General features: G+C 46.4%; 1 protein-coding gene across 4 annotated transcripts in view; it reads left to right on the top strand.

The window, feature by feature from the left end:
* The window catches only part of lmbr1 (limb development membrane protein 1), a 54,873-nt gene that overhangs the window by 23,461 nt on the left and 6,803 nt on the right, over nt 1-24,609 (top strand). For 2 of the 4 annotated variants that reach the window (XM_029661541.2, XM_029661540.2), the window contains 10 exons: nt 997-1,123; nt 1,341-1,409; nt 1,683-1,747; nt 2,125-2,197; nt 6,641-6,730; nt 9,907-9,983; nt 10,547-10,624; nt 14,491-14,564; nt 14,957-15,047; nt 15,666-15,732. In XM_029661541.2, the coding sequence (XP_029517401.1) occupies nt 997-1,123; nt 1,341-1,409; nt 1,683-1,747; nt 2,125-2,197; nt 6,641-6,730; nt 9,907-9,983; nt 10,547-10,624; nt 14,491-14,564; nt 14,957-15,047; nt 15,666-15,732 (811 nt within the window). The other 2 variants (XM_029661542.2, XM_029661543.2) reach the window with 2 other exon arrangements.

Here is a 24,609-nt window from a genome sequence, read left to right as displayed (position 1 = left end):
ACTGTTGAGCCTCCATGGTTTGATGAGATGAAAGAGATGGGGGGGGGTGAGCGAGCAGTGAGTCATCGTACTCGTGCATAAAAAAATAATTAAATGAAAGAAAAGCCTTGTGTAAGTTTGAATTTTGTCAAGTTAGCGTGGGAGAGGTGTTAAAAAAAAGATTGTTATCGATCAATAATTACAAACAAATGACAAATGGTGTTTGACCAAATACAATGCAATTTCTCTATAAACAAATGAACAACGGACTTTCGGCCTGCTTATAGAGAAGGGCACTCGACATGCACTGCACGAACACAAATGACTGGTGATTGAAAGAAATTGACAATGAGACGATTGCGGGAGCTGTACTGTTCCATTTCAGTCCAGCCGTTGATATTATTGACCATAGCCTCTCCCCCTATGTGACCACCGGGTGTGTGTGCTGACATGGATGTGTAACGGATCAATGTACATGCACACTGCACGTTCATGTTTTTAAATGTACGTCAATTGTCATTTTGTCTGTAATGTCTTTTCCGTCGTGTGTCGGCCGCCAGTAAGACATGCCGTCGCTAATGGGGATCCTAATAAATCCGGTCAAAACCCTGTAGCACATGTAGTACTACCCTGTAGTACTATATAGAGGTGGGGTTGAGTCGAGTCCTACAACAAAATAATCAAAAATTGGACCTGATGCCTCTGCTTGGTGCTTAGTGTTCAGGAGAAGGGTTCAGGGTAAATCCCTGCAATAGACTAGCGTCCTGTCCAGAAACAGTAGATGGGCTACTGCCCTATGGGCCGTTCCGGCCCGGACAACACTTACCATAGGGCTGTGGTCCAAAGTAGTGCACTACGTAGGGAATAGGGCACAATTTGTTTTGCCGTCCCTTCCTTGCAAGGCGAATGGCCTCGGGAGAACTGGGGGGGGGGAAATCCCAGCTTGTTATGAATAAAAACGGTCACGTGGCTCTTTCTGTCCCTCACGTCTCCCCCCCTGTCTGTGTTTCTTCGCAGGGCATTAAGTCACGGGTTCTAGAGACCTTTGTGATGCTCTTCCTCCTCGGACTGCTCATCCTAGGAATTGTCTGGGTGGCGTCCGCGCTCATCGACAATGACGCAGCCAGTATGGAGTCGCTCTATGGTAAGGCTATGGGGATTCTGGCGTGTTGTCTCAGATGGCACCCTATTCCCTCCCCAGTGCACTACTTTGGACCAAGACCTCTATGGGCCCTGGTCGAAAGTAGTGCACTACCCAGGGAAAAGGGTGCCATTTGGGAACGCGGCCGGTCTGTATTTGTCTAGCTGTGGTTGAATGTGTTTGTTCAGGTCTGGATAATGTTTCCTCTCCTTTCCTTCAGATCTCTGGGAGTTCTATTTACCGTACCTCTACTCCTGTATCTCTCTGATGGGGGGACTGCTCCTCCTGAGTGAGTGTTGGTCGTAAGAGCACATTCAATGGGATATGTGCACATTTTAAATGGAATATTATCTCAGTTGACGATCAATGTGCGGCAAGTTCATGTAACACGTTTTGAAGAGGTCCCCAAGGTGTACCAAGTTTCATGCTTTTAGGGAAAATTGTGTGGTGGTTGGTTGAGGATCACACATCACTTGGACTAAAATACAATTTCTGTAATCATCCCTAAGTTCTAGAAGTGTTTTGATTGTGTCTCACCACTTGTAACTTGCTTCGTACCCAGTGTGTACTCCTGTGGGCCTGTCCAGGATGTTCACAGTCATGGGCCAGTTACTAGTCAAACCAACCGTGAGTAGTAATTTCCATTCACTATCTCTTAAAAATGCCTTAATCAGTTTGTTTTATAAGTGTCAGATGGCAGCCAAATAGCTGGCATACTTAACCCTCACGACTGGCTACCTAATTGACTTCAACAAATTGGGTGGTAGTAGATCCCCCCACTGCTTCATGTATTAATGTGTACTGTAATACAACATGAGTGACCGTTTATAAGTTTGACAGACATATTGGATGTCTAGCTTTCCTCTGTCAGACTCTGGAAAACGGGTACTTTTTTGAGTTAACGCACTCGACTTGAGGACACGATGACTACAAATATGTTACCAACCGATTCACCCATCTGTTTCTCCCCGTCCCCACTCTGGGCCATATCCTCCCTTCCTCAGATCCTGGAGGACCTGGATGAGCAGATTTACTGCGTCACTTTGCAAGAAGAAGCCCTTCAAAGGAGATTGAACGGTAGGTTTTTCGTACGTCCGCGTCCCAAATAACACCCTACGCCCTATTTGGTGAGCGAAATGGTCAACTAAATTGACCGGAGCCGTATGGGGCCCTTGTCAAAAGTAGTGCACTATGTAGGGAGTGGAGTGGCATTTTGGGACGTAGGCCAGGAAATGTGATGGCTCATTACAGGGAGATGACTACCCCATTAGGTGTGATGGAGCACTGCCGCACTGAAATCGATTAGCATTGACAAATCAGCCTCCCCACTCTGTTGCTTTCTCGTTCTCGCTTTCTCTCGTTCTCGCTTTCTCTCGTTCTCGCATCCTCTCGCTTTCTCTCGCATCCTCTCGCTTTCTCTCGCATCCTCTCGCATCCTCTCGCTTTCTCTCGCATCCTCTCGCTTTCTCTCGCTTTCTCTCGCATCCTCTCGCATCCTCTCGCATCCTCTCGCTTTCTCTCGCATCCTCTCGCTTTCTCTCGCATCCTCTCGCTTTCTCTCGCTTTCTCTCGCATCCTCTCGCTTTCTCTCGCTTTCTCTCGCATCCTCTCGCTTTCGCCCTCTCTCGTTCTCGCCCTCTCTCGTTCTCGCCCTCTCTCTCGTTCTCGCGCTCCTTGTCTCTCGCGTTTTCTCTCTCAAGGACATACTGCAGCTGCCATGGTCGGAGACCATAAATTGCGTTGGTGGAGAGTTTTAGAGTCAATTTAAGAAGTCTGAGCACACGCCACACTGTCACTACTGGCCAGGTGATTTCTTCATTTGATCTCAAGCCCCCAGACGGGTAATTACCGGCCCCTCATTAGGAGGGAATGTAAATCATCCTGGACAATGGTTGTGTCTCAAATGGCACACTGTGTAGGGAATATGGCACAGCGCTGTGTAGGGAATAGGGTGCCATTTGTGATTCTGATGGTGGTGTATTAGATGTTGATAAACTATAGCCTAGTTAGTAGTAGTCTAAGTATGGTGGACTCTGATTCAACCTGGAAAGGCTCTGGTTTAGGGAAGTAGCTCAGTAAAATACACAATTTGTAAACCTGCCTGCATTGCCTTTTTATCTACCGCCACTGTTCCCAGATTCCTTCCTTTAGTGTTGAGGAATCCCTCAAAGCAGGAAGTATTTGAGAGTACCGCCAAACTTACTTTAACATCAAGTGAAGCACGCAACCAAGTGTACAGATGCAAGTAAATAAAGAGGATGAGTGTCTTTACAAACCAGGGAGGTACAGGAGATGGCTTGGGCTGATAACGCTGTTTTCAAACGCTCCGCCGCTCCTCCTCTCAATAGGCCTTCTCTTTAGCTGCTTGGTGTTCTAGGGCTTACGCCAAGCGCTGGTGCTTTGAACACCTGATTAAATAAGTATAATCTGTTCCTTTATCGTCGGGCCGAGCAGGATGGGAAAAGAGCTCTCGCTCAGGCGTTGAGTAGCGAGATCCGTGTCGCCTTATCGGGAATCCCAGGATTTTGGGGGGGGGGGGGGTCGCCACACACACACTCGGGTGAAACTCGGAGGGTACGAGTGGAGGCTAAGGTTCCCTCTGATCTTTCCCGAGAAGGGGAGAAGAAGGAAGAGGTTCAGGGATAGTTCACAGGACACACTCCACAAGCGCCCAATGTCCTCTCCTCGCTTGGCCTGTGTCCTCCGCATCTCTCGCCCGACGTCCCGTAGATTAGACCTCTCTCGTTAAACTTTGTTTATGTTTGCTGTTTGGGATTATTGAGTGGAGTCAATGGATTGTGTTGATGTATATTTACTCTTGGGGGGGGGGGGGGTTTGCATCTCTTTGTGCAATTATATCTCAAATTACATTTAGGATTTGTTTGTTTGCTCTAGATGCAAAAGAGCGGTGGGTTATTCTGGCTGTGTGTGTTTACTCTGCGAGAGGTTTGATAGGACCGTACGAACCGCCGGTAGACACGCAGTGGCACGCTCATTAAAATATCAGATCTGGCTACCTGGCCAGTCATGGGAAAGCAAGCTTGTCCTTTTAAAAAAAAGAAAAGGTATTGCGTATGTACAAGGTTGAACTGCCTGTCATTCATGTCAGGATTGTTTACGTATGCATAGTTTACACTGGCCTGACAAAATGGTGCAATCTGATTTGGTACAACCCCTCCACCAGGTGTCCCTGTTTGCTATGCTATAGCCTATTTTTATTGAGAGAGTCTAGCTACGTCCTAATTTATCTCTGCTTCCAAAGTATGCACTTGTTCACTTCCCTTTACTGATTCGAAATGAGTATAAGAAATAAGGCGGAAACTCCCTCTAGGCAATGATTTTTGATTTGTGGGAAGTAGTGAACGAGTTTACACTTCAGGAGAAAGGAGATAAAATTTGGACGCATCTTTCGTTAAGTTATTGCAGTTTGGGGCATTGGGATTAATGAAGTGTGTTTGGTCATTTTGAGGAAATTGATTATGCACGTTAGGCTACAAATGATATGGATTAAGATATCAAATTCTCCCTTTTTCATAGCTTTACTTCCCGTACTTTGCTGTCAATGCTTAGGTCTATGTAGTTTTACGGCGTTCCGTTGAGGGTAACAAGGATGGGTTTCATTTTGTACCTCATGCCACATCTTCTGACGCAGTTCCCAATTAGGCGAGAGGGCGATGTAACAATAGGAGGCAGGCAGCCTAGCGGTGAAGAAGGGTTGTCGGCGGTTAACTGAAAGGTCGCTGGTTCGAATCCACGAGCCGACGAGGTGGGAAAAATCTGTCTGTGACCTTGAGCAAGGCACTTAACCCTAATTGCTCCTGTAAGTCGCTCTGGAAAAGAGTGTCTGCTAAATGACTACAATGTGAAGTATGTGTCTGAGGCTCGCTAGCCGCTCTGGTTCACGCGGTGTGTTGCGAGGCAGCAGCCGTGTACTCTGGTCCAGATGCTATGCGGCACGACGACCTTGCCGGCGCCTCCGTCCGGCACCTCAGCATTCTACTTAGCATAATGCTAGGTGACATAATCGCTAAGCTATGGTGAAGGTTGGAAAGTGAAATTATTTTTCGAAACATGTAGGAGCGGCTGTACATGCACTAACTCTGGAACTTTTTTGGGGGGGGGGGGGGGGGTGCGCTGTCTACTCTGCTTACTTTTGCTTGAGCGATGTCTCTTCTTAAAATGCTATTATGCATTTTTCCTTTATCTCCTGCGTTTTTATCATGTAATGATGTTGTTCTTGGTTGGTATTCAGATGAAATGATGTTCCTAAAAATAGTCCGTCTAGTTGGAGCCTGAAATGTATTTGGTGTCAGTGTAATAAAAGGATTACTGTGGTAAGGTGAGGGTGCAGAGTTTGTTTGGATCCGTTCTCCCAGATAGATGAGCGATTTAAGATAAAGTATGTTGTAGCTGAACAGCCACGGCGCCCCTCAGGGCTCAATGTTGTGTCCGACTCAAATCACGTCCTGTTGAACTACTAGTGTCATTTCCTGTTGCACCGTGACTGCATTTGGGTTGAGGATTCAATGTTTCCAAATAGTGTTCCTGGGACAGGTATTAGACAGGGCACAGACAGGATCCACTCTTTTTTCTTTTTTTTTTTTGTCCTCCATTTAGTTTTAAAACGTTTTTTTTCTCTCTCTTTGGATCCCAAAGCCCATCCAGACGGGGTGTGTCATAATAGTTGGGGGTGGAAGAAAGATTTGATAGAAGTGATTGGTTCTTCACCCCTGTAACAAAGATGAAGGATCATATTTTATTGCACGCTAGTAACAGTGTAACATTGAACTAATTGGTCTTGATCTGCCAATCACCCCAGGGGATGCAAAATGGTTACTCTTTCCACTTGGCTTGGAGGCCTCCAAACTGTATGTCATGGCTGGAAGTAAAACCAAATAAATTAGCCTTAAATGAGCTGCCCTTGCGGTTTTCATGGAGAATCCCTCGCTGTCTTATCCCGAGTCCCAGGACTAGTTGGAGCATGCACCCGTTCGCTCGCTAGACAGCACTGACACACAAGATTATATATATATATATATTTTTTTTTTAAACTTTGTTTGAGAGATCACGTTATGTACTAAGCAGGATTACCCAATCAGATAAAATAAGTGAAATGCCATAAAGGTTGAGGTAGGAAAATACATATGTGACGTTGACACGCTCTTAATTGTGGCATTTAGTGCAAACCTACTTCAACCTTTTCTGGAGAAATAACTGTACTTACGTGAGCAGTGACAAATGATTCATCTAACCGTTAAAGGGACACCACTTGCTCTCCGACTATGAGCAAGTCTTTGACATTGATCACGTGTAGCTAGTCGAACAGTCTGTTTAGCCTTCCTATTTCTGTCAAATGAACAAACTTTGCCCGATACTTGGCAGTTTAATCACAATGACTTAAGTGGGGCCTGGGTGAGTGACGTGTAAAAGAATAACGATGGATGACGACCAGTCAAAAGCTTTGACAAAACCACGTCCCCGGGACCCTCGTTTTGATGTGGTTGTTTCCTTGTTCCGCAGGGTCAACATCATCTCACTCTCGTTCCCACGGAAACGCTCACCGACTCAACAAAGAACTGGACATCGTCCGAGATCAGAGGAATAAACTGGGTGAGTTCCGCTTCCGCGTTTTTACGCTTCACTCGAATGATAGTATGTATGGACAGATGCTGTCTTTCGGGACTTCCTGTTCAATTTCCCATTGAAACACGTGTAAAAAAAAAAAAAAGTAGGCTTTTCGGATATTGCTAAGAGCCGGCGACCCCTTTCTTCTCCCTCCTCGGTCTTGTTTCTTAATTTGGACAAGTTCCAAAGCATTTCTGCTCAATAATGATTCTTTCCTGTGCTTTTTCGGATATTATAAATGAGGTACAGTGGGTGCACGCCGAGGCTTTTGGGGGGTTAGGAGGGGGAGAGGAGGCCACAAAGGCACTTACGATATTAGACAAGATGCAAACTTTTATCTTGTGCCCAGCCTTTTAGTGATGTCATTAATTTAGCAGAATGGTGCATATAGAGTGCGCCTTGGCAAACTTCACAGGCCGCCCAGACTGGCACAGAGGGAGAAGAGGGAGAGAGAGAAAATAAACCCCAAAAATACAACAAAAAAATGATTTTCCAGAGAAGATGCAGATCTCAGGGAATTAGACCCAAGTTCTCAATTGGTACAAAATATATAGAGTACTGCACACACTACAATTACTTAGGTTTAAAAATAAGCTCTACTGGACACCCTTAATGATGCAGCGTTCCTTAAGATTCTCCTACATGTCCAGAGGAAAACTACAAACAATGCATGCAGTGCAGAACTAGGCCAAGATCTACTAATATATTAAAACTCAATAAGCAATTAAGTTTTGGGGGAGGTGTGGAGGGAGGGAGAGGGAGGGAGGTGGGGGCAGGTGTGGGGGGAGAGAGGTAGAGGGAGGGAGAGATGTCGGGAGGGAGAGAGTGAGGTGGTGGAGGGAGGAGAGAAAGAGGTGAAGGGAGAGGTGGAGTCAGGGAGGTGGAGTCAGGGAGGGAGAGGTGGAGTCGGGGAGAGAGGTGGAGTCGGGGGAGAGGTGGAGTGGGGGGGAGAGAGGTGGAGTCGGGGGAGAGAGGTGGAGTCGGGGAGAGAGGGAGGTGGAGTCGGGGGAGAGAGGAGGTGGAGTCGGGGGGAGAGAGGGAGGTGGAGTCGGGGGAGAGAGGGAGGGGAGTCGGGGGAGAGAGGGAGGTGGAGTCGGGGGAGAGAGGGAGGTGGAGTCGGGGAGAGAGGGAGGTGGAGTCGGGGGAGAGGGAGGTGGAGTCGGGGGAGAGGGAGGTGGAGTCGGGGGAGAGAGGGAGGTGGAGTCGGGGGAGAGAGGGAGGTGGAGTCGGGAGGGGAGGGGAGAGAGGGAGGTGGAGTCGGGGGAGAGAGGGAGGTGGAGTCGGGGGAGAGGGAGGTGGAGTCGGGGAGAGAGGGAGGTGGAGTCGGGGGAGAGAGGGAGGTGGAGTCGGGGGAGAGAGGGAGGTGGAGTCGGGGAGGGGAGTCGGGGGAGAGAGGGAGGTGGAGTCGGGGGAGAGAGGGAGGTGGAGTCGGGGGGAGAGGGAGGTGGAGTCGGGGGAGAGAGGGAGGTGGAGTCGGGAGGAGAGAGGGAGGTGGAGTCGGGGGAGTCGGGAGGAGAGAGGGAGGTGGAGTCGGGAGGAGAGAGGGGGGTGGGGAGAGAGGGAGGGGAGTCGGGGGAGAGAGGGAGGTGAGAGAGGGAGGTGGAGTCGGGAGAGGTGGAGTGGAGGGGAGAGAGGGAGGTGGAGTCGGGGGGAGAGAGGGAGGTGGAGTCGGGGGGGAGAGAGGGAGGTGGAGTCGGGAGGGGGAGTCGGGGGGAGAGAGGGAGGTGGAGTCGGGGGAGAGAGAGGGAGGTGGAGTCGGGGGAGAGAGGGAGGTGGAGTCGGGGGAGAGAGGGAGGTGGAGTCGGGGGAGAGAGGGAGGTGGAGTCGGGGGAGAGAGGGAGGTGGAGTCGGGAGGGGAGTCGGGGGAGAGAGGGAGGTGGAGTCGGGGGGGAGAGGGAGGTGGAGTCGGGGGAGAGAGGGAGGTGGAGTCGGGGGGGAGAGAGGGAGGTGGAGTCGGGAGGAGAGAGGGAGGTGGAGTCGGGGAGTCGGGAGGAGAGAGGGAGGTGGAGTCGGGGAGTCGGAGGAGAGAGGGAGGTGGAGTCGGGGGAGAGGGAGGTGGAGTCGGGGGGGGAGAGAGGGAGGTGGAGGAGGGAGGTGGATTCGGGGGAGAGAGAGGGAGGGGGAGTCAGGGGAGGGGAGAGAGAGGGAGGTGGAGTCAGGGGGAGAGAGGGAGGTGGAGTCAGGGGGAGAGGGGGAGGTGGAGTCAGGGGAGAGGGGGAGGTGGAGTCAGGGGAGAGGGGGAGGTGGAGTCAGGGGGAGAGAGAGGACCTGGACCACAGTGTTATAAAGTGATTTTAAAAGGGTCATTACATCACAAGTCCTTTACTGTCCATGGCCCATCAGTCCGTCTTCAGAAGCCATCAATGCTGACGTGTTACTATGGTCAGGCAGGTTCTCAATGTGTAGAGTGATTTAAAACGATTGAGACCTCATCTCTGCAACCATCTGTTTATATGCAAACAAGAAGGCATATCAGCAGCAGCAGCACGACCTCTCAGCACGACCTCTTGATTTTTAACAGGTAGACTTAAAAATCAAGTTGTTCATCAGAATCTCAGCTTTTGTTTGATCTGTTTCTATAATGAAGATTTGTCTGACTAATTAACGAGGAAGACTGTGATTTTTCTGGTTTGTTGTGAAGGCCCTATTACTTTCAGCCCCTCTGGGCCCTGAGAGAAGAGATGGTGTTGGTACGCGTTCACCAGATGTTGAACCAAACCAACTAACTCTAAATAAACCCTGAGGCCATGAGGTGCCACTACTCACCTTTTAATATCTTTGATATATTAATGAGCCAATTTAGGAAAACAGTCTAATAATATCGGAGGTGATTCACTCTTGATTTAACCTAATGTACCAGGCGTAGAAGAAACTCCTGAGCGGGTTGGCAAAAGAACCCCCAGAAGTGTTTGTTTTTGCTTCCGCCTCTCCTTTCCCCCTGAAAACCGGATGCTTCCGGTTTCTACCCGACCGGCGACGGAGGGGTGCTCTTGATTGATTTGAGGCGTTGCTCGTATTTGCATATACGGTAGAAATTCTGCAAATGTGGTGGTGGTTTTTCAACACTGACCTCTCTCTCCGCACGCTGTCTCTTCCTCTCTCTCTCTCTACCCCTCCTCATCCTCTTTCTCTCCCCTGCCTTTCCTTCTTCCTTCCCCTAGAGAGGAGGAAGAAAGCCTCTGCATGGGAGAAGAACCTGCTGTACCCCATTGTGATGTTAATACTGCTCACAGGGACGGTGAGTCTTCACATTGATACTACCTCAGCCAGTCAGTCCCACTAAAGCCCCCCCCCCCCCCCCTGTTTACCCATGGCGTATATAAAGTAGAAAACCTCTGTGGCGGCTGGGGGTGTATTCCTGGGTCAACTCAGTCTACGTCCCAAATGGCACCATATTCCTGCTTTGGACCAAATAGTGCACTGTATCGGGAACAGGGAGCCACCCGACCCCCGTCTGTAGCGCTGAGCATCAAGCCCCAGGGTGTGGTCTCTTTTGTCGACCGTGTTTAAGGAAAGGCTCGGCTAAATAGTCACCGCTGCGACAGCTGGGCTTTCAATTGAACCACACACACACATACAGAGTAATCTGCCTCTCTTAGCATGCTCAGTGTTGTACAGCGACGGTGCGTTTGCTGAGCCCAAGTGCCCGAGATTCTTCTGTAAGCGGTTCCACACTTAGCTTGAACACACGCATTCCAGGGGACGGACAAAACGACCACTTATTGATTTAGTTCTGTGTTGTCTTTGACCTAATCATGTTAAAACCCCTCTTGTTTCTCGGCTCCTTCCCTTCCTCCGTAGACCATCTCAGTCCTGCTGGTGGCGCTGAATATCCTTTATCTGCTGGTGGATGAGACGGCCATGCCAAAGGGATCAACGGTAGGCTAGAGTTACTTCCTGGTCCCCCCTTTTAAACAGATGCACACCGGAGCCCGTTTTCACACACACAACACAGATAAACTCAGAGCCAGGCCACTACTAAACTAGACCGTTGCAAAGCTGCTTGGCAGTCGCCAGGGACATAAATCAAATTCCGGATATGCTCAGGTGCATGTTGGGAAGAAAGGAGAGAGAGCTCTGGGCCAGATGTTTATCGTAGCAGATCCCCTTTTTGTTGTGCTGCTCCTCATTGAAAGTCATTTCACAGTGGTATACAGATGAAACGTGTGATGTGTGTGTGTCCACGGCAGGTGAAATAAGCTGCATTTACACTCCTCTGTGTGTGTGAGTTCAGTCAGTAGCTCTGTGGTACTGTGTGCACCAGGCAGGCCAGGTGAACTCCTTTCATGAGTCGGTCTGTCTGACTGGAGTGCTTAATGGCCCTCCAGATTGCATCTCCTCTTGCATGCAATGTACTTTCTTAATCTCTTTATCTCGTTTCATCTGGTACGACCGAGGTGTGCGTGTGCGCTAGTGTCGTGCGTGTGTGTGCGTTTTTTCCTTTCGTCTGACAAAGGCAACAAAATGTATCTTATTTCTGCCTCATTTCTCGGCTCATCTTGCGGGCGAATGGCTGCCCTCCTCGACATTCCAATTATTTTATCGAGGAGATATTTTCTTTGGCATGACGCATCGCTGAAAATCCCCCAAATTACGCTTGTCATGCAGCTTGAGTCCTCCCTCCCTCCCCCTGACAGCCACAGCACTGCTAAATGGTTTACGAGTTTGATGGGCTGGATGGATGCCACGCCTCTGATCTCACATCGCTACGGCGACAGGGGGGGGGGGGGTTGCGTCCCAATGCCCTCATACGCCGCCTATGCGCTCAGAGAGAAAAGGGGGAGAGCGGGAGGACTGGGCCAGGTGGGATAAAGAGATGGAGAAGGGACAGGGAGAAAGGAAGATGGAAGGGGGGGGAAAAGAGAGGGCCCATGACCTCCAGACTGTGGGAAAGTCAAATGAGCCACAGGGCCAGGAGCAGAGTACAGCAGCACAATGGAACGGCACTGCGGATGTTTGTCCGTACCCCTCCCTCCCCTCTCTCGCTCCCTCACAACACCGCGTGGCACTCGGCATACTGAGTACCACAGGCTGCTCCGACCTCCAGCATCCTCCACCTCTCTCTGACTCAGACAGCCTGGGAGGAGAGGAGAGGAGGCCGATCCAGTCAGGACAGGGCCCTTTACAGCTTGACGAACGGGTGTTAAGAGGACTAATCATTATTCTTTTTTTTGTGTGTGTTATTGCCGGATCATCCCCTGTGGAATTAGGGCCGTCACAGCATCGCACGGTTTTAGTAAAAAGCTGAGGGATGGGCCTGAAGAAATGTAACCACTCTAAAATTCATTAGAGCTATTGATGAAATGACTGACCAATCCAAGATAAACTATGAATGTGTTTTAAACTTATTTTTGTCTACAAACATTGGAGTAAAACAGGCTCATATTTTGGGTTCCGATTGGGGTCTGACAGTTGAACTAAGCTCACGAGGCATTCTTAGGTTTCTTAGGTTCGACTCATTGAGTGTATTTCATTCATTTCTAAATTCCAAAAATGGATGTAGCAACTGTGGATTGTCCCATTTATTTTAATTTTTTTAAAGGTTACAATTGCGGAAGCTGATCCTAGATCTGTACCTAGGGAAACCTTCCTCCAGAGCCCCACCTTCCCACCACCGCATACCTCTGAACGTTTGACTGATGACTCGGGTTGCAAAATTCCTGGAACTTTCAATAAATTCCCTGGTTTTCAAGAAATCCCGGGTTGGAGGATTCGGGATTTCCTGCTTATACCCTCCCTGTTCTGCAAAATCCTCCAACTGGGATTTTGAGAACCAGGGAATGTATTGAAAGTTCCCAGAGTGTTGTAAACCCTACTGATGACAGTCAGTTCCTTGTCAGTCTGCAGCTTTGCAACAACAACAAAAAAAACATCTTAATCCACAGAATATATATCTTTTTCTTTCTGTTATTATCTGTCATTAAAACTATGTGAAGTACATCAAAGTGTGGAGGAGGAGGACGGGACACACCTGAAGGGCCCAGCGGGCCCCGACCGCTGTGTGTGTACACGCTCTGCACTCGGGCTCACGACCTCACCTGCACACAGGTGTGCTGCTCACCGCTAATCCCAGAAGCAACAAACACACCAAGGCGTGTCTGAATGAGCCAGCCGCGGCAGGCTGCGACCGACACCGACCTTACCCTCTGCCCCAGCCCGCCCCAACCCACCACTAGAATGCAAAGGAGACCAGGTTGGAGAGAGGCGGAATGAGAAAGCTGCCACGTACACACACACACACACACACCTGCCACTTTGACATGTTAATATCTTTACAAAATGGCAGAACGGTAACACTGAAGAGTTTACCTTTCCCATAGCGTTGACACACACACGCATAACACACTCCCTCTCCCACACACACAACCCCTCCCGCTCCACTATTAATAGATGACACCAGATGCTGTGTGCTAATTCTCTGAGGGGGCCTCTGCAGCACATCTCCACAGTAAGCTCCTTTAGATGCCACTTGCATAAAAATGCGTGAAACGACCTGTCAGGCTTCCCTTTTTTTCTCTTTGTGTGTGTGTGTGTGTGTGTGTGTGTGTGTGGTGTGTGTGTGTGTATTGCGTGCACCAGAGATCGCTTGTGTTAGAGCAAGTGTGCAGAGTGTATGAACAAGTATTTTATTTATTTTTTAAGGTTTGAATGCTGTCGCGGCTAGCTCCTAGTCGTGACGCTGGTGAAGTGTTCAACTTGATAGAAATGCAGCACTCTGAACAATGACGTGTCCCTGTGCTGCTGTGCGCCACAGCATAGATCTCTCCAACGGACAGGCCAGCATCCCAAATGCCACCCTCTTCTGTAAACCGTGCACTACTTTTGAGAATAGCCCCACGGGCCCTGGTCCAAAGTAGTGCACCACAGCAGACAAAGACTTTGGCTGTGTCCTAAATGGCGCCCTACTCGGTATATGCACTGCTTTCGAAAATGAGCCCCTTGGGCCGTGGTGAAGTGCCCCGTAAAGGGAATAGGGTGCCATTTGGGACTCAGACGTTGTCTTCCTCTGCTGTGTCGCTCCAACACAGAGAAAGCGGCTCATTGAGCCTTGGATTGAAGTAAAAAAGTGGTTAACGTAAACAGTTAAGGTGCCAAGTCTGACAAAAGCAAATATCCCACAGATGCCGAGGCTAGTGGCGTGTGTATATATAGATGTATCTCTTTCCCGGCACAAACTTCAAACGGGCAGGGCAGAAAAGATCCGATATGTTTGCCAAAGTATTTGTTTTGTTGTTTTTTTGTTTTTTGTAATGTTCCATGTTTTTTACCGTCAGCACTTCAATGCCTTTTTCGCTTGTTTGAACACCTGTTCACATGCTGTGTGATCGACAGTGATTTAAAAAGGGAGTATTTTTCTCTCTTTCATCGCTTTCCATCCATTACTAAGCCGGTTTTGATTCTGTCTGTCTGTGTTGAAGAGAGAACTTTGATTTGTACCAAGTCGGAACTTCTCCTTCTGTAATCACATGCCCACAGATTATAGAACCTCACGAAGTACTTCACTTTAACTTTGTCACGTACAATTATTTTACTCATGATTTATTTGTGTTCTTCCGACTACGCAACGACATGAGAGATCCTAATTTTGAATGGTGATTTGATTTATGGTCTAGCCTTGTGGTCACTACCACCTGCAGCATGGGATTTGAATCCAGCCCATTTGCTATTTCAGCACACTCTCTCCTTTCCTCATATCTATCCTATCTAAGTTGTCCTTAACACACTCTCCCTCTCTGTCGTTCCAGGATCGGGGACTTGGGAACACCTCACTGTCCACGTTCGGAGTCGTCCAGGCCGCGGTGGAGATCGTCCTCATGTTGTATCCTTTTAATGACCCCAGATCTGTATAAAGTGTCTCCAGGTAAGGAGTACTGATCCAGGATCAGGTCCTCTCTGGCCATGTAATAGTGTTCATTGTGATCGTAAAGGCAAAACTGATCCTAGATCAGCAGTCCTACTCTTAAGACACTTGATACATATGGGCCCCTGCTCCGTGGTGACCCCAGTGACATTCCTAGGACTGGTGGTGTTGACTTAAGACGTAGCTTAGCCGGACACTTCCCGGGACATTCTGTTGTGTTTCGTCACCTCTTTTCACCTTTACCCTTGGTGAAAAGGTGCCAACTTACCACTTGAAATGTCACTAAATGTCCATGTTACGGCGTTTTGTCTCGAAAGCGTAAGGATGTCTTGTCCTTGATTCAGCAACAGCTATTTGATGGTGTCCTCTGTTGTCGGCTTCTACAGCTTGCGAGTGTTTGAAGGCCTCACTCCCAGGAAAGACGACACGACCATGACAACGGTAAACACACACACATGAAGAAGGTGATATATTTAGGCCTCCTTTTGTTTCATCCTCTTCAGCCCTCGCTCTCTCTCTCTTCCTTGCTTTCATTCTTTCTCTCTCACTCCTCTCCTCTGGCATCTTCCTCACCAGCCCTCAACCTGAATGGTTAAGTTGACCTCTCGCCCCAATATTTGTTTGTGTGTTGCGTAAACACGGACGCCGTGCAAGCTCTTATTTTCAGTGAGAGAGAATCGGGGAGGGGGGGGGGGGACTGTGTGTGTGTGTACTCTGTTTGGCCCACGGTGGCAGCCATTCACTTGGTAATGAGCAGGGGGAACGGTGAGGCTTTGTAACTAGCCAGGACGACTCGGTGAAAGGACTCGAAAGCCACAAAGGAGCAGAACCTGGTAATGAGCATCTTCAGAGGTACTAATTGCACAATATGTGGAATCCATTTACTCTGAAGGTGTGTGTGTGTGTGTGTGTGTGTGTGTGTGTATACACTGACTTGCAAAGCTATTCTCGCCCTCCCAGTTCTCACACTCAAACGTTTCATCGCGGCCTATCTATTTGTTAACCCGAGTTCACGAGTTAAAGTTCTATACTCTAACCCTGTCTGTCTCCCTCATGTAGATCATTGGTTGCTGTGTGTCCATCCTGGTGCTGAGTTCAGCCCTGCCAGTCATGTCCAGAACACTTGGTGAGTCTCTCCTGCCATTCATTCAACCTTTTTTTTTTATTTTGGGGTGGGGGGTCCCAGATGGCACCTCGTTCCCTACGTAGCTCACTAAAGCATAGTTGATGGAACCGATAGGTGAGCACAGATGTACGTGTTTAGTGGACTGCTTTGGATCGATTTCACGACGAACGTATTGGAGGGCAGTGATGGAGGGAGGTGAGGTGACCATCCCATTCCCGGTCTTAAGAAAACGACCACGAGGGCCAATCAGAGAACTTCAGCTATCCCCAGCCGTCCCCCCCCGCCCCTCAAACCGTTATGGTTAACAAGTTCAATTCCTTCACAGTTTGCCATGGCGATTTGAGAAGAGAATGGAGCAAGAGAGGGAGAAATGACAGGTTTAGCAGCGCATTCACAATGGTACTAATAGACACGCAGCGAGCAGGCCACAGCTGTTTAAATAGCGTCGTCTGTGTGCGTGTTGGCGTACAGTGAGTCGTAGGGAGCGTTGCAAAATACCAACAGGTTCTGCTCTGTGACGCTGAATAGATGAGATGGATTAAACGTATGAAGGCTACCCTCATCCAAAGCCCTCCGGAGGAAGACATGGGGAGATGGAGTTTTGGATATGTGTGTTATGGGAAATCGAAACTCTTCATTGTTACCGTTCTGCCATTTTGTGAAGATATTAACGTGTTTGTGAGAGAGAGAACCGGAGGGCATGGTCGATTTAAGCAAAGTAAGTCCGATGACTTGGGTTTCAACTGCTTGGGAAAATCCTTTCCTGGCTTAACAAACCAATAGGAAAGTCTCCAAATTGTAAATACTACCCATCTGGCAGACTCAAGCAAACTCAATGTATTTGAAATACATTTTTCAAGTATTTGAACCCAGGACTGACATGAACACAAACATCACTAAGAATTGAGGTGATGTGGGAGAAAATGGGTCTGATGTCTTTGACAACCGCTGCTTGTACAGAATTCCTGTCGGACGGACGCCATGTTTTATTTAAGCTTCTCTTGAAAGGGAGCCATGGGACCTGTGACGCTGCTGAAATGGGAGTGCTCTGTACTGTTGTTTCCCCCTCCTGTGGCAGGGTTAGTCAGGGTACAGACAAGGGTAAAAGTCCCATAAACACATTTGATTTCAGGGAGGGGAAACGGACGGCTAAAAATGACCAGTTATGTAAGTGTGTGTGTTTGAAAGCATCAGAGTGATATAGCCTGCGCCCAAAATGGCACCCTATTCCCAGGCTCAAGAGTGCGAATATTTTACTTGCATATGTGCCGCATATTTGCGGCGCGACCAGGAATTGTAATTTAGGAGCACCAGTGCGCCTATGGAGAAAGAAAAAAAAAGATTGCCCTGATGATAATTGTTGCAATGATTACTTCACTGTACCTCAGCCCCTGAGTGCCATGGAGAGGACAATGACCGCAGATTCATGACCGTCATGATTGCACCATCACTACAAAGACAACGTCTTGTTACCTCAAATATTTTTCATTGTGCTCCTCCATTTCTTTGTGTGCTCCTCCATCTGTCAACTTGTGAAAAGGTCAGCGTCGAGCCCTATTACTACCGACATGGTGCACTACTTGAACCATGGGGAGTTGGGTGCCATTAAGGACGAAGGCATGCACTAGAAACCCCGCCCCCATTGAGAAGTTACTTTTCTTCCCATGTATGTTTGTGTAACTTTTATCTGCAGTGTCCCCAAAAGCACAGTGAGAGACTGCAGCAAAGAGGACTCTAGTCACTCCTGTCAGCCTGGCTGCTGTTCCTGGGATAATACACTGTGGCTGGGCAAAAGTAGCGCACTATATAAGGAACAGGGTGCCATTTGGTGTGCACACTATCAAACGGAGTACAACCATCTCAGAAAATCACCATTTATTACATAGATGCTATTCTAGTTGTCCTTTTATCGTTTTTAATCTGTCGATTGAATACACAAGCCACCTTTCTCCGCCGATTTTAGTGGATGTATTATTAAAAATGAATCCGTTAATGTAATCGCCACGGCGTCGTCCATCTTACTTGGAATGGATGGTGAGACGAGATGGATTCCACTTGGCCCACATACACAATGCTAAATTCTGCATAATGGTGCTGATGTGAAACGAGTGATCAGAGGAAGACCGGTTCTTCTAAGAGGGGTTACATCATCTCTAGACATATGCCATATAGCCCTATGGGTCGTGGTCAAAAGTAGTGCACTATATAAGGAACAGGGTGCCATTTGGGACGTAAGTGTTGTCTCCTCTAATGCCAAGAACCCCTTTACTTCCCATCAGCTTTTCTCCTAATACCAAACCCGAGATCTAAACCTTTAGCATTAGAAATTAATTTAGCTTGACCGTACTGGCATGGTGTATTGACTGCGGTCTCTCTCCACCCCCTCTTCCTGTCTCTTTACAGGCAATTTGGTTAAAGGCCCTCGATGCTCGCCAACTGCTTGCAGAGGCTGTAAATACATCTTTACAGACACTCAATCAATCTCCTAATCTAATTGTTGTGCAGCGGATTCACAGGCATTACCGAATAAAAATAAATAAAAAATCCACAAATATTACCTCAGTGAGCTATGACAGTTTTGGAATAGCTAAATGTGATGAATTGAATGGTTGGTTGATGTATCGATATTGGGTATGCTTGTCGTGTTTTAATAAAAAATGTATGCACACACAACTTGGGTGCATGCACTGTGAGTTAGTTCACACTCAGAACATTGAAAGAAAGCACAGGAATGAATGATAAGAGTTTAGCATATTTACCGCTGAAGAATTGTAATCCACCTCAGGGTAAATTATCCTCCTGTTAGTGTCACTATTTTATTTTTACTTTTTACAGAGCAATAAAACACTTGCGATTCTCCACATGAAGTCATGTGGTTTTTACGTATGATTTCACAAGTACTGGAAACGATAGAACACTGAAAAATCGGGGAAACCAGGCCTAGTATTCATAGCTGACTTTGAAAAGGCTTTTGATAAAGTACAACTGGAATTTATACATGAATGACTGGAATATTAACATTTTAGAGAATCTCGTATACAATGGGTTAAAGTCATGTACAGTAATCCTAGGTGTAAAATAGTAAATAATGGCAATTTCTCAAAGTATTAAACTGTCGGAGTAAAACAAGGTTGTCCACTCAGTATATCTATTTCAAATCAAATCACATTTATTTATATAGCCCTTCGTACATCAGCTGATATCTCAAAGTGCTGTACAGAAACCCAGCCTAAATCTCCAAACAGCAAGCAATGCAGGTGTAGAAGCACGGTGGCTAGGAAAAACTCCCTAGAAAGGCCAAAACCTAGGAAGAAACCTAGAGAGGAACCAGGCTATGTGGGGTGGCCAGTCCTCTTCTGGCTGTGCCGGGTGGAGATTACAACAGAACATGGCCAAGATGTTCAAATGTTCATAAATGACCAGCATGGTCGAATAATAATAAGGCAGAACAGTTGAAACTGGAGCAGCAGCACGGTCAGGTGGACTGGGGAAAGCAAGGAGTCATCATGTCAGGTAGTCCTGGGGCATGGTCCTAGGGCTCAGGTCCTCCGAGAGAGAAAGAAAGAGAGGAGAGAATTAGAGAACGCACACTTAGATTCACACAGGACACCGAATAGGACAGGAGAAGTACTCCAGATATAACAAACTAACCCTAGCCCCCCGACACATAAACTACTGCAGCATAAATACTGGAGGCTGAGACAGGAGGGGTCAGGAGACACTGTGGCCCCATCCGAGGACACCCCCGGACAGGGCCAAACAGGAAGGATATTATTATGGCCTTCGAAATGTTAGCTATAAAATTCAGCTCTAACAATAATATCAAGGGGCTAGAAATCCAGGGCTTAAAAACAAAGGTGTCATTTTGCACACATTGTATATAGACTGCCCATTTTTTTCTACTGTGTTATTGACTTGTTAATTGTTTATTCCATGTGTAACTCTGTGTTGTCTGTTCACACTGCTATGCTTTATCTTGGCCAGGTCGCAGTTGCAAATGAGAACTTGTTCTCAACTAGCCTACCTGGTTAAATAAAGGTGAAATAAATAAAAAAAAAAATTGTACGCTGATGATTCATGTTTTCTTTTAAATCCACAATTTGGATCCCTCCACAGCCTCATAGAGGGGCGGCAGGTAGCCTAGTGGTTAGAGCGTTGGGCCAGTAAATGAAAGGTTGCTAGATTGAATCCTAGACTGGACAATGTAAAAAATCTGTTATTCTGCCCCTGAACAAGGCCTCTAGGCGGTCATTGTAAATAAGAATTTGTTCTTAACTGTCTTGCCTAGTTAAATAAAGGTACAATTAAAAATAGAGGATCTTGATAATTTTTCTAACATCTCTGGATTACAACCAAATTACTTATTGGATCACATAAAAATACAACTTTTACATTCACGTGTCGTTTACCAATAGAATGGTGTTTTTTTTTTTTACTTTATTTAACTAGGCAAGTCAGTTGAGAACAAATTCTTATTTACAATGACGGCCTACACCGGCCAAACCTGGACGACGTTGGACCAATTGTGCGCCGCCCTATGGGATTCCCAATCACAGCCGGTTGTGATACAGCCTGAATTTGAACCAGGGTGTCTTTAGTGACGCCTCAAGCACTGAGATGCAGTGCCTTAGACCGCTGCGTCACTCGAGAGCAAAGGTGAAGTGGACATACTAGGTATTTATATTCCGAAAGAAAGAAATTATCAAAAGTAGATAAGATCTTGTTACCATGGAAAGGAAAATACCTGTATTTGTGGAAAAATTATCCTGATTTGAACTTTTTAGTCATATCCCAGTTTACCTATTTGTCTATGGCCCTGCCTACACCTAACGGCTTGTTTTTTTTTAATTATATGAATAAAAAATATTGTATTTAATTTGGAATGGCAAGCCAGACAAAATTAAACAGGCCTATTTATTTAATGAATATGAATTTGGAGGTAAGAAACGATTAAATATTACAGCATTAGATCTGTCACTAAAGGCTTCAGTCATACAAAACTATACTTAAATCAGAATTGGTTCGCTAGCAGATTAGTAAGAATGGCTCACCCGGTGTTCAAGAATGCACTTTTCCCCTTTATTCAGACTACAACATCTCACTTTTGGTTGTTTGAAAATTAAATAATCTCCAAAATGTCACTTTTTAAACAAGCCATAGAAAGGTGGTTGCTATTTCAGATTAATCCACCAGAAAAGACCGAACAAATATTACGGTTAAACTGAAATGTATTAATTGATGAAAAAAAAACATTATTTTTAGGGGGGGAATTAAAATCGGTTTAATCTTTGTAAATATATCATAAATCGGACTGGTGGAGTTGTCTCACATGCAGCTAACAAGAATACATGGAAATGTAGGCTCTATTCAAAATTACAACCAAATAATTGCATCATTACTGCAAAAATGGAAGAGACGAGGGGGAGAAGGTAAGGAACTTGTTTGTCGTCCTTGCATTAAAGACAAATTGGTTATAGAAAAAAAGTATACCAGTTTTATTTAAGGACCAAAAAAATGACAGCTGTGCTATACAAGTTGAAAAATAGCACATGGTTTATGAACTGATACACAAAATGAGTTTTCCAATTGAAATGATTATATAAAATACTTCCAACCAACAGAATGTGCTATACGGGGGGGATAAATAAACAGACACTCTTTTGTCTCTGTCAGTGCTGAAGAGAGAGATGAAGGAGAGAATCAACCTCCCCACGCACTGGCGCTGTCTGCAGCAGGTCTCACACATGAATTCCTCATCAGAATAACCCAGAGGTGTGCATAGCCACATAGAGGACAGGAGGAAGTGGCTACCTGGCCCTATTATCTCAGGGATGAGCATTTTGGCCAGCAATAATATCATTGTGAAGTCTACAAGTCGTTTTTGTGAAGTTCTAATGAAGTTCAGGCGTTGTTCTGTTTATGATTCATACTAAGCATACACTGAGACCAGTGGAGGCTGCTGAGGGGAGGACGGCTCATAATGATGTCTGGAATGGATTCAATGGAATGGTATCAAACACATCAAAGTTGTGGTTTCCATGTGGTTCATACCATTCCATTGACTCCATTCCAACCATTATTATGAGCCGTCCTCCCCTCAGCAGCCTCCACTGACTCAGATGAGACATGGTGTGAATGTCTCTGAGTGGCCTGAATGGAGGATTCCCTCTCGGCAGGGGGTCAGACCCGCCCGCCATGAGTTGCACAATCTGTCTTGGCTACAGCGGAAACCTACAAGATTCTGCTTGTTTACTGTTTGAATTAGATATGTGTACTTCAGAGCAGTTGACTCAGGTGTATGTGTGCAGGTGACGGTGGTCTCATTGATAACCATGATGCCTGGGGTGTTGCTCATTTCTTTCTTTTTTTCCCCCACTCGGTTTTTACACGTTAACAAATTGTCCAAGGTCCAACTAACAAAACCGTTTCCTGTGAAAGGAATAATATGTAATCCGTCAGACAATGAAAATGACCTTTTCTCAGGAAGAGTGGCATTGGCTGCTAAATCCGTTACATAAAGGGTTTGTCTATCCTGGATCCGTCATAGCCTGAGTATCTTAATATGCAGTGTACATCAAATGGTTTTGGGGTATAAGCCCTTCTTTCAATTTGGCCTTTCTTGCCTGTTGAAAGAGTTGGCTTATTGAAGAGAGACACTTTCCAAAGTGCCTCAACTGCCGAAAGAACAGGCATTCTTAAATAGTTAATTCACTGAAACCCCATGCAGTCGTGGAAAGGGAAGGGTTTGTGCTTATAAACACAGTGATCGTCTTGCCAAAGGTGTTTGGGGAAAAAAGAACATGTACAGTGGGGCAAGAAAGTATTTAGTCAGTCACCAATTGTGCAAGTTCTCCCACTTAAAAAGATGAGGCCTGTAATTTATCATAGGTACACTTCAACTATGACAGACAAAATGAGAAAGAAAATCACATTGTAGGATTTTTAATTAATTAATTTGCAAATTATGGTGGAAAATAACTATTTGGTCACCTACAAACAAGCAAGGTTTCTGGCTCTCACAGACCTGTAACTTCTTCTTTAGGAGGTTCCTCTGTCCTCCACTCGTTACCTGTATTAATGGCACCTGTTTGAACTTGTTATCAGTATAAAAGACACCTGTCCACAACCTCAAACAGTCACACTCCAAACTCCACTATGGCCAAGACCAAAGAGCTGTCAAAGGACACCAGAAACAAATTGTAGACCTGCACCAGGCTGGGAAGACTGAATCTGCAATAGGTAAGCAGCTTGGTTTGAAGAAATCAACTGTGGGAGCAATTATTAGGAAATGGAAGACATACAAGACCACTGATAATCTCCCTCGATCTGGGGCTCCACGCAAGATCTCACCCCGTGGGGTCAAAATGATCACAAGAACGGTGAGCAAAAATCCCAGAACCACACGGGGGGACCTAGTGAATGACCTGCAGAGAGCTGGGACCAAAGTAACAAAGCCTACCATCAGTAACACACTACGCCGCCAGGGACTCAAATCCTGCAGTGCCAGACGTGTCCCCCTGCTTAAGCCAGTACATGTCCAGGCCCGTCTGAAGTTTGCTAGAGAGCATTTGGATGATCCAGAAGAAGATTGGGAGAATGTCATATGGTCAGATGAAACCAAAATATAACTTTTTGGTAAAAACTCAACTCGTTGTGTTTGGAGGACAAAGAATGCTGAGTTGCATTCAAAGAACACCATACCTACTGTGAAGCATGGGGGTGGAAACATCATGCTTTGGGGCTGTTTTTCTGCAAAGGGACCAGGACGACTGATCCGTGTAAAGGAAAGAATGAATGGGGCCATGTATCGTGAGATTTTGAGTGAAAACCTTCTTCCATCAGCAAGGGCATTGAAGATGAAACGTGGCTGGGTCTTTCAGCATGACAATGATCCCAAACACACTGCCCGGGCAACGAAGGAGTGGCTTCGAAGAAGCATTTCAAGGTCCTGGAGTGGCCTAGCCAGTCTCCAGATCTCAACCCCATGGAAAATCTTTGGAGGGAGTTGAAAGTCTGTGTTGCCCAGCAACAGCCCCAAAACATCACTGCTCTAGAGGAGATCTGCATGGAGGAATGGGCCAAAATACCAGCAACAGTGTGTGAAAACCTTGTAAAGACTTACAGAAAACGTTTGACCTCTGTCATTGCCAACAAAGGGTATATAACAAAGTATTGAGAAACTTTTGTTATTGACCAAATATTCATTTTCCACCATAATTTACAAATAAATTCCTTACAAATCCTACAATGTGATTTTCTGGGGGTTTTTTTCCCATTTTGTCTGTCATAGTTGAGGTGTACCTATGATGAAAATTACAGGCCTCATCTTTTTAAGTGGGAGAACTTGCACAATTGGTGGCTGACTAAATACTTTTTTGCCCCACTGTATATTTAGTGCCGGTCTCTGGGAAAGAATCAAGCTATATTTTTTCCTCCAGATGTTTGCCCTGTGTTTGTATTGATTCCTCTTGGTTTTCAGTCCATCAATAAAGTCCAGTCATGTAATGCTGCTCATCACTACATCTCAATGGGAATCCTAGAATATTGATAGGCCTACATTACACATTAGTTAGACAGATAACTCAACCAGGGGTAAGAGCTGGTGTCAGTAACCAGGTTTCCAAGGCTGGTGGAAATAGGAAATATTTTTGTCTGTAAAATGTATTATGCAAGAAATGGCAGTTGAAACACCGTTACGTGCAAATATTGATATAATAACCATCGTTACGTATAGGCCTACAACCACGATGTGGAAAAGCAGGACAAGTTTTTATAGGCAGATGAAACAAGTTATGATGCACTTCATATGGTGGTTAAGTGCACGGTGACCATGGACATTTCCAATAGGCTAAATATTGCGCTACGGCTGCTATTTGA

Source organism: Oncorhynchus nerka, linkage group LG6, assembly GCF_034236695.1.
Source record: "Oncorhynchus nerka isolate Pitt River linkage group LG6, Oner_Uvic_2.0, whole genome shotgun sequence".
Classification (NCBI taxonomy): Eukaryota; Metazoa; Chordata; class Actinopteri; order Salmoniformes; family Salmonidae; genus Oncorhynchus; species Oncorhynchus nerka.
This window is presented reverse-complemented; position numbering and strand designations above follow the sequence as displayed.